At 38.5% G+C, this 13,374-nt stretch overlaps 1 protein-coding gene across 2 annotated transcripts in view; it reads left to right on the top strand.

Annotated features, from left to right (window-relative positions):
- The window catches only part of dock4b (dedicator of cytokinesis 4b), a 107,255-nt gene that overhangs the window by 57,077 nt on the left and 36,804 nt on the right, over nt 1-13,374 (top strand). For both annotated transcript variants that reach the window (XM_077235020.1, XM_077235019.1), the window contains exons 14-25: nt 2,182-2,306; nt 2,506-2,668; nt 3,510-3,616; nt 4,706-4,859; nt 5,167-5,264; nt 5,372-5,455; nt 5,540-5,640; nt 7,945-8,026; nt 8,319-8,489; nt 12,305-12,497; nt 12,585-12,712; nt 13,226-13,360. In XM_077235020.1, coding sequence (XP_077091135.1) covers nt 2,182-2,306; nt 2,506-2,668; nt 3,510-3,616; nt 4,706-4,859; nt 5,167-5,264; nt 5,372-5,455; nt 5,540-5,640; nt 7,945-8,026; nt 8,319-8,489; nt 12,305-12,497; nt 12,585-12,712; nt 13,226-13,360 — 1,541 coding nt within the window. The remainder of the gene's footprint in view (nt 1-2,181; nt 2,307-2,505; nt 2,669-3,509; nt 3,617-4,705; nt 4,860-5,166; nt 5,265-5,371; nt 5,456-5,539; nt 5,641-7,944; nt 8,027-8,318; nt 8,490-12,304; nt 12,498-12,584; nt 12,713-13,225; nt 13,361-13,374) is intronic.

Raw genomic sequence — 13,374 nt, 5'->3', positions numbered from 1 at the left:
TCAGTTCGGCCTAAAATACTATCATGCCTGGTCTTCTCACAGCCAAATTGAACCAGCTCTCCATACCATCCTCGATCTGTTAGTGGATCACCAGCTTCCTGACGGACCGGCAGCAGCGAGTGAGACTGGGGAAACTCACATCCAGGACTCTCACCACCAGCACTGGTGCCCCCCAAGGGTGCGTTCTCTCCCCACTGCTCTTCTCCCTGTACACTAATGACTGCACTTCTAAAGACCCCACTGTCAAGCTCCTGAAATTTGCCGACAACACCACTGTCATTGGCCTCATCCGAAACGGTGACGAGTCTGCTTACAGACTGGAGGTTGAACAATTGATTGTCTGGTGCAGTTATAACAACCTTGAGCTGAACACGCTCAAAACAGTGGAGATGATCGTGGACTTCAGGAGGAAAAGCCCAGCACTCCCCCCACTCACCGTCATTAACAGCACTGTGGAAGCAGTGGAGTCATTCAGGTTCCTGGGCACTATCATCTCTCATGACCTGAAGTGGGACAATCACATAGACTCCATTGTGAAAAAAGCCCAGCAGAGAATGTACTTCCTTCGTCAGCTGAGGAAGTTCAACTTGCCACAGGAGCTGCTGATTCAGTTCTACTCAGCTGTCATTGAGTCTGTCTTATGCACTTACATCACTGTCTGGTTTGGTTCAGCTACCAAATCAGACATCAGGAGACTACAACGGACAGTCCGGACTGCGGAGAGGATCATTGGTGCCCCCCTGCCAAACCTCCAGGACCTGTACTCTTCCAGAATGAGGAAGAGAGCAGGTAAAATCACCACAGACTCCACTCACCCTGGACACCACCTGTTTGAACTGTTACCGTCAAGACGGCGACTCAGATCACTGGCCACAAGAACATCTCGGCACAGGAACAGTTTCTTCCCACAGACCATTTCCCTCCTGAACAGTTAACACACCTCCCAAGGCATATGCCTTTAAGTGCAATGCTCCCACTGTTTTGTGCAATATCCTACAACTCAGGTGATACTTATATGTAGATTTATTTATTTATAATATTCAAAACACCATAATTATGTTCATAATCTGTAAATCTGAAAATGTCTATTCTGACTAAACCCAACTGTGATACTTTTATTCTCATATATTTATATTTTTATTTTTTATTCTTATAATTTGTGGTATTATGTTTCTTGTTGTATTTGTATTTGTATATGTCCACTGGAAGCCTCAGTACCAAAACAAATTCATTGTGTGTGCAAGCACACTTGGCAATAAAGCTCTTTCTGATTCTGATTCTAGGTGTCAGTGCAAGTTGCTTTCAGTTAAAACAGCTCAAATATGCATTTTAGTCTTGGACTATCTTAAGCCTTGTATGTGAAACCGGAGGAAAAAGTGTTATATTAAACCTGCACCAATTGTGCTACGACTCAAATCATGTTGCTTGTTGAGGAGAGAAGTGTTTTTGCATTTCCATTCAATTGATGTCAAAAAAGCATTTTCATTTCAGGATCAATTCGAGTTCCAGAAACATGAGAAAAAGCTTTTTGGTCTGTGGGTTATTCTGCTGAGCAAACAACATTAAATCAATGTACATGGTAAAAAGTCATTAGATCTGTGTGAAGGCATTCATTGGGACACATTGTTTCATTTTAACATTGAAAATCCATGCCGAAAATGCACTCTTTGCGCAAATCTTTATGTGGGATCTAGATTGCGAACAGTTGCAGGTTTGAACCCAGTTAAAGTGACACTGAGAGTCACTGACCAAAGCCTTTAACCCAGAGTTACTCTAGAAAAACTGTCTCAACTTCTTATAAAAAAAAATTATATATGTCATCGCTGTCGAATCCTTGTGTGTCTAAAATTGCGACTTTACATTTTACCAAAATTAAGCTCAAACGGAGTTACTAAGTTTTTGGACAGAGAATTTCGGAAATGCGTGTACCCTTGCATTGCAAACAAGCAGAGACGGTCCAAACTGTGTGTGGCACTTAATTCACAATAGAAGCAGGTGGAGTTATGAGGTTTAACTGACAGTTTGAAGATCCAATGGAGATACGAGGTTTAATCACATGTTTTTTTTTTTGTAATACTTTTCATTGGTTAATAATTTGCATATCCAAAGTACAGATGTAAAGACTGACAAATAGTAAGTTTATGGCAACATAAAACTGTTCTTTCTTTTCTTTTCCTAAAGGTGAGATGCGAAATGATCTATACATCACACTGGAGAAGGGCGAGTTTGAGAAGGGAGGGAAGAGCGTGGCGAGAAACGTGGAAGTCACCGCCTACGCGCTGGACATCGATGGACAAATTCTCAAGGTTTTTAAGCGGATAAATGTTCCTTGTTCTTCTTGATTACGTATACATAGACATGATCTTGGAGACCAGGTAATATAAAGTGAAAAGCTGATCAAAGTCTGACATAGATTGTTTTCTAGCAAACTGCCATTGAGGTGAGAGGTCTGTGGTTTTCCGTATCCTCCCTTACTCACTGCGTGTCTGTTGACTCTCTCTCCAGGGGTTTGTGGCCGTGGGTTCGGGTGAGCCGGGCGGAGACGAGTATCACACTTTCGTGCTTTACCACAACAACAGCCCGCGATGGGCAGAGCTAATCAAGCTTCCCATCCCTGTCGACATGTTCCGCGGCTCTCACGTCCGTTTCGAGTTCCGCCACTGTTCCAGTAAGTCCGAGTCTGCTGAGAAAAGACATTGTTCTTTTTGTTCCTCAGTTTATGATGCTTTTGATATTCACATAATACATACGACTGAGAGAAGACAGTATGTCCCACTCTTAGTAGATGCAGAGCTTGAGGGAGGAAGTTAAATTAGCTGTATTTCAAATGAATAATGAAAGTGCAGGAGGATAACAGTGAACTGTGTGAGTCAGATCACTAATGGGACCTTAAAATGGGCAAGTATAATCACCAAGGGGTATTTTTGATAAATATGGGACATTTTTGATGCAAATACATCCAAGTTAAGCATAGAGATATGTGCTTGAGCCAGTGCTTTATTCATCATATGTATAGACTTCTTGTACACCAATACACCTCAAATCATCTGCAATAAATCTATTGATCTTGCCTGCTGATAGACCAGCATGTCTTTCCAGACTGGTTTATGCTGGTTTTGGTGTTGGTGTAGGGTTTAAAATCAAGAGTTGGTTCTTATTCAGAATACACTGGAGCCGAGTTAGTGAGCGAGTGGGCGAACGGGTGAGTGATTGAATGGGTGGGTGAGTGATTGAATGGGTGGGTGAGTGGGTGAGCGGGCGAGTGAGTGAGCAAGTGAGCGGGTGAGCGGGCGGGCGAGCGAGCGAGCGGGTGAGTGGGCGAGCGAGTGAGTGGTCGAGCGAGTGAGTGAGTGAGTGAGTGAGTATGCTTACAGTGTAAGGCTCGTCACTTTCCATTGTCAATTGTGCTTGTTCCTATTGCCTGTCATCAATCTGGCAACCCTAGTGAGCATCGAGTATGATTTAAAATAATAAGTTGACATGTAATGTACAGTGTTTGTGTTCTCCAGCGAAAGACAAGGGGGAGAAGAAGCTCTTCGGATTCTCATTCGTTCCTCTAATGCAGGAAGACGGTCGGACTCTGCCCGACGGCACCCATGAGCTTATAGTTCATAAGGTACAGCTGTCAAAATGTCTCATTGACTTCTGCAACAAATGCAATTTCAAGAGCCACAGTATGTTAAATTGTCCTGACTGAAATGCATTTCATTCTGCATGTTCCTTTGAGGCTAATAAAAAGCTTTGAATTTAAAAGGTGCTTCCTTGTTAAAAATTGTAAGAGTTAAATAACCGTGTCGGAGCACACATCCCTGAGGCACACCCAATTTAAGAGCATGCTTCGGGCATAGCTCTGGTAATTGCAGACTGTTGAAGTGTTTCTGCATTTAACAGCCTTAAAAGAGGTCACAAACACAAACACACATGCACATGCAAAGTGATGCTGTTATTTGTGTCATGTTGTACCTTTCACCCCTCACACTTCATTAGTAGTAGTTATAAACATTAATTCATTCAAGAAGCCTCTGAATGAATAAAAGACATGTATTATAACGATAATGATAATGTGACAATTTCCGAAAAGCTCATTTTTGCAGCTTAGTAATGTCTATGTTATCTTTTATTTAAAAATAGCAATTAAAATCCCATTTTCTAAATGCCCTATTTAAATCTAACCATGTAGAACACATGTAATAAATGAGTATTTATGAAATAATATTTGAGAGGCTTAGTCCATACATACAGGCCCACTATGACACTAGGAGCTACTCGTGGCCTATTTACACATGCTAAAATAGGGCGGTTTGTTTCAGTGTTTACACAAAAGTCTTAATGCAGCACACTGGAGATCACTGCTGTGCAGTGTTACTGGTCATGTACAGCATACGGTCCTTGTGTATTTGCTTTCAGTTCTGCTGACCACTTGCGTGTAGCACTTTGAGTAAGATAAATGATACAAAAAAGAAATAATAAGTCAGCTGTTTGCATTTCCGCTAGAGGCAAAAGAACTGCTGACTGAATGTGGAGCGATTGCATGATGCTAATTAAAGAAATGGTCCATCCAAAAATAAAACTAATGTCGTAATTTTTTGAAATCCCCTATGACTTTATGCCTTCTGTGGAACAAAAAACGAATATGCTTTGCAAAATGTTCAAGCTGCCCTTTTAGGTGAACTAAGTAGTATCTTTTTTCATGCATGTTTTACAGTGTGAGGAGAACGCTAACCTGCAAGACTGTGCTCGCTACCTCAAACTGCCCTTCTCGAAATCAAATCTGCCTGGCAACAACCAAACTGTGAAAGGCACTAAGGAATCCCTGTGGATCACTTCATTCCTTTGTTCTACCAAACTCACACAGAACGGTAATGTGTGTGTGTGTGTGTGTGTGTGTGTGTGTGTGTGTGTGTGTGTGTGTGTGTGTGTGTGTGTGTGTGTGTGTGTGTGTGTGTGTGTGTGTGTGTGTGTGTGTGTGTGTCTCTCGCCATTCGGGATACTTTATTATTGCCTATTTGTAAGTTTTCTTGGCATAATAGCTGATATTAGCAACACCCAACCTGATTCATCACAGAACATGGGAATATTTGGGCTGTTGCAAGCAGTGTTTGGCAAAGTCTGTTTCCTGACAAAATAAAAAAAGGCATGTCATAACAATAATAATTTTTCCTGCAGGTGACATGCTGGACTTACTGAAGTGGAGAGCCCATCCGGAGAGAATCAGTGACAGCCTCTCTAAACTCAAAGAGATCGATGGCTCAGAAATAGTTAAGGTCAGCTGCACTTCAGAGCAATGCTGTTGGTTAATAAACATGTCAATCATAGTAACATTTGCCCTAATTGGTGCACTTTACTAATACAGTCAAATATCCTTTATCAGTTTTTACAGGATACACTGGACACGCTTTTCGGCATTTTGGACGAGAGCTCACAGAAATATGCACTAAAGGTGTTTGATTCTCTGGTAGGTAAATACCCTAATTTCTGGCACAATACAGGTCAATGAAATTACATTTTGCTTATTGTCCATATGCATTTTTGATTTTAGGTGCACATTATAAACTTGCTCCAGGATAGCAAGTTCCAGCATTTTAAACCAGTCATGGACACCTACATTGAAGGCCACTTTGCAGGAGCCCTGTCATACAGGTAACATTAAACACTCAGTGTTTCACTCTGTCCAGAAATTTAAAGCAAACTGTCAGGATCAGTGTTGGGGAAAGTTACATTTAAAAAGTTATGTTTTACAATATTGTGTAACTCCCTAAAAAATATATCTACTATAACATAGACCTTCATTTTCTTTTAAAAAACACATTTAGAGTATTTTTACATTATATACAGTCTACTTAGAATATTTCCTGTTCCCCTAAAGCTTTGTATGTCATACTAAAGATCTCTTAACATTATGGGTTATATTACCTACTGTACAACTATTTTTATTGAAAGTTGAATGTAATGTGTTCGTTTATTTTGTACTTTTTATGGAGGAAAAGAGAATTTTAATACAGTAGTTTAAAAAAATGTGTAAGCAAATTAACTATTTCCCCACCACTTTTTTTTTTAAGTTGCCCGCCACTGCCAGCATTTTTGATCATTTTCACAAACATTTCATGGCCCCCAGAATATTTTGTTGTATGAATATCTAAACATGCAATATATCAAAAGAAAGAAAATGTTGTTTTATTCTAGCTTCATGCATACTTTTTTATCAACACTTGAATGTGGGTAGGTTTCATAAAAAAAGCAATATTTTAAACAAAAAGCTGATAAAATCCTATTTTTTTCAAAGACTACAATGTGCATATGCAATGTTTTATCGCTTATTTCTGCTCCTTTTGATCTGGATATTCAGTAGGCTTTCAGAAGACGCGTAATAGCGTCCCCTATTATATAACAGTAAAATATGGAAAGCCAGGATAATTCCATCAGTGGCAGCGAAAGAGTTAATTAAACAGAATTAAAAAAGTTATCTGATTACTTAATGCATGTTACTTGTAATGCATACTGGTCAGGATGTCCGAATAAGAGCCATCGATTTGAAATTGAAACTTCACAATTTATGTAAATACACTTAAAATGTGAAAATTTCATACATGTTTTTGTGAAATGCTTGTGAAGTGTGCTTGTGCTGTTTTTCATTTAAACAATTGCCACTTGGTTTAATGTTTTGTTAGGTTATGCAAGATATTTGATAAATGTGGCTGAAGAGCCGAAATAATTTTTTAGGGTCATTGTATAGTTTGTTTTTGTCCACACAGAAAACAGAACTTTTGTTCACAGCTCTCTTGAAACCTGACTCTCAGCCAGTACAGCGCTGATTCTTCACTCGATAAACACTCAATTTTACTGCATGTTCATTCATTTGGGTTAGAGATCAGCCAACATTACAGCCTACACAGTTGTCCAATATGCATATTACGCAACCAATTAACTTCAAAACTGGACAGGATAAAACACAGCCATAAGATCACAAAATAAAATGAGACCGTACATTTTACAAATGTTTATGTGCAAAAAGTTAATTTTGTTATATAGATTAGCATCAAAGCTAATTGACATGGCCCACAAAGCTGCAGTTTCATGGGGTCTTTAGATGCATCTTTTAATTCCTTTTTTTCTTGCTCACTGGTGCAAATGTGTTGCGTCATGCTCTTTCGTTTAAAATTTCTTCCGTTCTGATTTTCAGTTCTGCTTTTGTTGTGATTTTTAGTCTCTGAAAAAGCATGTAACCGCATACTTGCAGAACAATAGAAGATCAGCACAGGATCTTTCTTCTCGTACTTAATTTGCTCCACTGCAGTGAACGTCACTTTCTTTCTACTTCTCACTGCAATGCTAGGAAATCGCAATGGAAATTACCAGGGATCCCACTGTATGATTCTATTGCATTACTTTTTTTAATGTGTTACAGTACATAAGCTAACGCGATACACTGTGATACACAAGTTTATTTTATTTTCCTGCAGTATTATGGCATCACTTTAAATAGCATTTTATGTGTTCCTATACGTACTAATTATTTAAAATTAAAAAATTAAGCCAAGTGCTTGTCTAGAATGCTAATGCTTTGAAAAAAAAAGACACAAAACACGAATGATGCTTATCAGACCCATGGCTTAGTGGTTGCACTGAGCTGCGGTGCTCATACAGACAACGCAAGTTTGAATCCTGATTGCAACATTTGCTCATTGCACCCTACTTCTGCTTGCAATCATTTTCTGCCACCACTTCCTTTCTTTTTTTATCCATAAAAATGGCAAAAAACCCCAGTTGTTATACAGTAGACCTAGTACATTAGTTAATTTGCCAATAGCGCTATAAATCTTATTCAGAAAAAGGTCCGATTGGTTTCGGTTATGAATCTCTCCATAAATGCTTTCAATTATACCAAACAAAATAGATCTATATACTGTAGATGGTTAGTTTTGCACAATTTTGTGTTTCTGCCAGGGATCTGATCAAGGTGTTGAAGTGGTACGTGGACCGCATTATTGAAGCGGACCGCCAGGAACACATCCAACAGGTGCTAAAGGTGAGAGCCCTTGCAAAATCCTTCCCTACTTCAGACTACACGTCTTTTCTAACTCTCTGCTTTTCATGATGATTATTTAGAGTCTGTCATTACTGTCCTCCATCTCCTGATTTTGTGCAACCACAAATACAATTTATATTCGCAATGTACTGATTATTTAATTTCTGTGATGCTTAGCTCTGGGCCGCTACGACTTCCACATCACATTAGTTCACAGAGCCCATGCATTCTTCAATACACTGCTTTTATGTTGCGTTCTGTGCTCAGATCTGCTGTTCTCTTGCATTCCTAGGCGACAGAGTATATTTTTAAGTACATTATCCAGTCGCGCCGGTTGTTTGCCCTCGCCACAGGCGGACAGAGCGAGGAGGAGTTCCGTTGCTGTATGCATGAGCTTTTCATGTCCATCCGCTTCTTCCTCTCGCAGGAGAACAAGGGCTCGCGGCCAATCACACAGACACAGGTGAGAGAATGCGATCTGTTTATATTGAAAAACTATTTAAATTGTACAGTTGAGCGATGGTTCGTAACATGCTGTGGTGCTCATATGGGTGACACAGGTTTGAGTCTAGCACGCAACATTCCTCATTCTTTTCTTCCACCGATACATAAAAATAATTAAATAAAATAATTTTGTGTTTTAATAAAAATGTAATTATCTTTTTTACTTTTTTATATTTATTATTTTTATTAAAACAAAAATTAAACAATTATTTTTATTCTCTAGTAAAATCATTTCCTTAAATCAGGAGGTGTTTAGAAGGCACATTTGCTGTATTAAGCATTTATTTGCTAGAGAAATGTCTTTAAACCCTCACCCTCGGGTCATTTTGACCTAAAATTAATATTAACACTTTTTTTTTTTTAAATTGGGTGTTCATCTGAGTGGTGCAAGACCTTAGGACTTTTGTCACACTTGAACTTGGAATAGAAAAAAAAGCATTGACTAGATTCAAAGAGTTTATGTGGTTGAAATAAAAAAAGTAATGAATCCTACCCTCAGGGGTCAATTTGATCCCCGTATGAATGAATGGAATGTGAGGATTTGTTATATATATAAAAAAATATGGCACATGTTATATACAGGTGAAACTCGAAAAATTAGAATATCATGAAAAAGTTATAATTTTGATGATTATGGCTTACAGCTTATGAAAACCCCAAATTCGAAATCTCAGAAAATTAGAATATTGCATGAAATCAATAAAAAAAAAAAGGATTTTAAATACAGAAATGTCGGCCTTCTGAAAAGTATAATCATGCATATGTATATAGTTATTTATACTAAATATATTAGTTTCACCTTTTAATTTGAATTACTGAAATACATGAACTGTTGCACGATATTCAAAAATTTCGAGTTTCACCTGTGTATATTTTATATATAAAAAATAAATTAAAAATCTGGCACGATCCAGAACAAACACACACAAATGAAGGCATGAGTCTGTAGAACAAATAGAACCACACACACACACACACACACACACACACACACACACACACACACACACACACACACACACACACACACACACACACACACACACACACACACACACACACACACACACACACATTTTTCAAATAAAAATCAGTCAGTCACTATGCAGACTGCACACAGATATGACGTGAGCTTCATATTTCGTATGAACACATTTTCAATGCGAGTAAAATAAATTTTCATTTAAAAATAGAAAAAAATATTATAAAAATGAGTGTGAGGGAAGGATGATTTTGAAACACATTTCACCCTTTAAAGTTGGATCTTTCATATTTCATGGAGAATGTCGTACAAAGGTGGTTTTGAATGCTCCCCCCTAAATTCAGGCAGAGCATTTGAAGTCTCCCGCAAATATTTCCGACTTCCCTGAGCTGAATGCGAGAGCGTTTTCTATTGCCCGTCACTCTAGCTTTTGTTCAAGCCTTGGTGTGAGTTTGTTTTGATGTTCTGCCGTGTTCAACAAAGAGCCTCAGACTGTGGACGGCAGCCCATACGCGCCCTTTGAAAGAGAAAGACCAATACGTCCAAAGAAAGGATTGCTTTGGGATTTAATGAGAGAAAAAAAAAACATTTTAAATGAATATAGAGGATAAGGATGAAAAGAATTAATTAGGATGGAAAAAAAGTGAGATAATAAAGGTGCAACAAGATTATAAGAAACTCTAGGGAAGACTCTAGACAGAACTGGTCTTTTTTCCACAGCATCAGTGATGGGGCATGTATTGCACGTTTTGGTTGCAAATCCAGCTTTCAAAACGTCAGACTGCTTTATTTCGTAATTTCACATACCCAGACTTTTGACTATCAGCATAAAGTCTGGCCCACTTGGCAGCTGTTCCTGACCAAGACCAGTGCACTTACACAGAAATATTATTATTTAAAAGATGCGTAAAGCAACCAGTCAACGTTTTTTTTGTTATATGATATAACACGGTGTGCGAAAAAAGTAAACTTATACTGCTGTGTCAGTCGCAACCGTCTGTTATTTTGCCAAAGAATTTGATGGTAATGTGTGTGAGCAGAAGTTCTGCTGATTTAAATGTATTACGTGCTAATTATTTCACATATGTAACTCAACAACAAAGTGTAAAATACAGTTCTGCTCATGCATGTCTAGTTTACTTGCTTAATATTTCAGTATACTTATACTAATTTAGAATACAAGTATTAGTATTTTGTAAAAGTTTGATATCACTAACCTTACAAAGTTTAACAAATCTGGTGATACATCTTTCTCAGACTTGCTCGAACCAACCTAGAAAGGTTTAGTTTCTGACATGCACTGTAAGTGGTAGACCAATCACAACAGACTGGGCCTTTTGACCAATCAGAGCAGAGTAGCTTTGCGGAAAGGAGGAGTTTAGATGCACTGAATCCTTTATCAAATAGTTTCAAATACTTTTCTCTTTGAGAAAAAAAGGTGATTTTTCAGTGTGTATTATGAGAAAATTAAAGTGTTTATGACCGTGGATGAATGTAAACCTATTGAAGGAGACCTCCAACACAAAAGTAGAAACCTTTAAAATAGCATAATAGGGGCACTTCTAGCTAGTTCTAGCCATCATTGTGCCGTAGGCTCCATAGGATAAATCTAAGGCTAGTATCATTTAACACTCTGGATTGTTTTAAAATGAATAGTTAATAGAGCTCAATAGGGTATTATACTGCAGAATATGTCTATAGATATATATTCATCTCACACGATTCATTACCCTGTGTTGGACTGACTGCCGTTTGGAGGTTTTAATCTTCATGGAGAGCAGAACAAAGGCAGTGATAGAATGCAGGCCAGAGCTGTTCTAATCCCCCATAATCCCCCCCGTCCCTCTATAAACTCCACACTGGCCCCTCACAGCAGGATTATGTGTTGAGGGTTGGCCCCATTCTCTCTTCAGTCTTCAGGCCATGTTCTTCTTGTGTTTGAGATTCCTTCATAGGCCGTGGGTTAGTAGTGGTAAAAACGGTTACTGGCTGCCGATATTTACAGTTTAAGTTGACATTGTAATTTATTTAGACTTTCTTTTTTCTTTTCTTTTTTACATACTTGCCTTTTTTTAGTATAGTTAACCATTTGTATATAGTTGCTGTCTAATTCTTGTACTCAAAAGTATGTTTTGTATTTTATTTAAATGTTTTTCACTGGTTTTCATCATTGTATTGCACATTATATTTGCATTGTTTTTGTTTTTTATACATGTTCACTGGTAGGTTTTCGTTGTTGCTTGTAGTTTAATATAGTGGCAGTTTAGTTCGGTTTATTTGCAATCCCCACTGATTTGTATTTTTTTGCACGTTTGCACTTTTCTTTTTATTTTAGTTCACTTTTTTCTCACTTGTAGTTTTCATGGTTTTCATGTAGTATGTGAGTTTAAAGTTACAGTTTTGTTTTCACATATTCCTTTTATATTTCCATGTGATCAGAAGACCCAACTTTATGCATGTTTTGTAAGATTCCCTTATCTGTCAAACATATTTTATTGGATTGTCCTGGACTTAGTACAATACAGTGGATTTACTTCACTTAAGGACATATTTAATAAGATTATGCCTGAAACTGTTTTGGATTTTTTATCATATGTTAATTTATAGAATCTTGAATAATATGACTTACTGTTTTTGTATTTGTTTTTATTGTATTTAAATGATATTTGTATTTTTGTAATTGAATTTTTGCCATTAAAATAGCTTTGAATGCTGACATGGCATTAAATAAAATAATCTGAATCTGAATCCATGTGATCAATTGGTGATTGATTGTGCACTTGAATTCACAGGCAGTGTTTCTGCAGCAATTCCCGGCAGTGTACGGGGAGTTGTTGAAGCTCTTTACGGTCAGGGAAGTGGCCGCGTTTGTACGGGAGACGTTGGGCAGCCTCCCCACCGCCTCTCAGGCAGACTGTCCCCTAGAGGCCGTCAAGCTGCACTGCATCACGAAAACCGTAGAGAGCCAAATCTACATCAACCCTGGTAAACACGCTCACTTGATGATGATAATAAAGATTGCTATACCTAATTTTAGAGTCTGTTTGTTCAATGTTTGTGTGTTTGTATCAGAGTCTAGATGTATTCTGCTCCCAGTGGTATTGCGTTTGCTCCAGGCTCACCTGCAGGAGCAGCGAGATCTCATCATGTGTGCTCACATACTCACCTGCATGCTGTCTCTCCTCAAGAAGGACGACGCGGTAAGATAACACTCGCACAACTCTCGGACAGTGCTCTGAAAATGTGCCACCAACTGCGTGGATGAGATTACCAACAAACTGAGAATTGGACCCTATAATAAAGTGTTGAATATCTCACGATTCCTCAGAATGTGAACCTAAACGTTCCTAATTATGCAAGACTTCCTGAAGATTGACTTGTCATTAATTCAACCTAGAAGGTTTGCACAACCCCAATTTGTGTTGACTTCTGCTTTGAAGTAGACCACGGGAAACTTGTCTTGTGAAAATGCTGATGCTGGTCTAAATGTAGACATCCTGTCTGACCTTAAAGAAGTCAAATGACGGCTCTCACAAACAGAAAAAGACCAATGTGCATCAGCCACACTGGTTTCCTCCAATACATGTATAAACTGAAATGACAGCTGAAACTTTCACGACTGCTTCACCATTAGTACCCTGTCAGAAAGTATGCATAAAATCACGTTGACCTCTTGCAAGGGCGCACCCTTACAGATGTGCCTGTGTATGCAGGAGCCGACCGCATCCGAAGAGGTCGATCTGATTGTGGAGAGTGTTTTGGCTGTGTTACTGCGGACCATACTGGAAGTTGCTAACCGGCCCCAACCAACAGGACCTACACTACGACCCCAAGTTCAAGACGTTACGGTAAGAAGAAACAA

The sequence above is a fragment of the Siphateles boraxobius genome, unplaced genomic scaffold (assembly GCF_051911475.1).
Source record: "Siphateles boraxobius isolate OS27281-9 unplaced genomic scaffold, OSU_SipBor_1 19, whole genome shotgun sequence".
NCBI classification, from domain to species: Eukaryota; Metazoa; Chordata; class Actinopteri; order Cypriniformes; family Leuciscidae; genus Siphateles; species Siphateles boraxobius.
The sequence above is the reverse complement of the archived record's forward strand: the minus strand, read 5'-3'. Positions and strand labels throughout refer to the sequence as shown.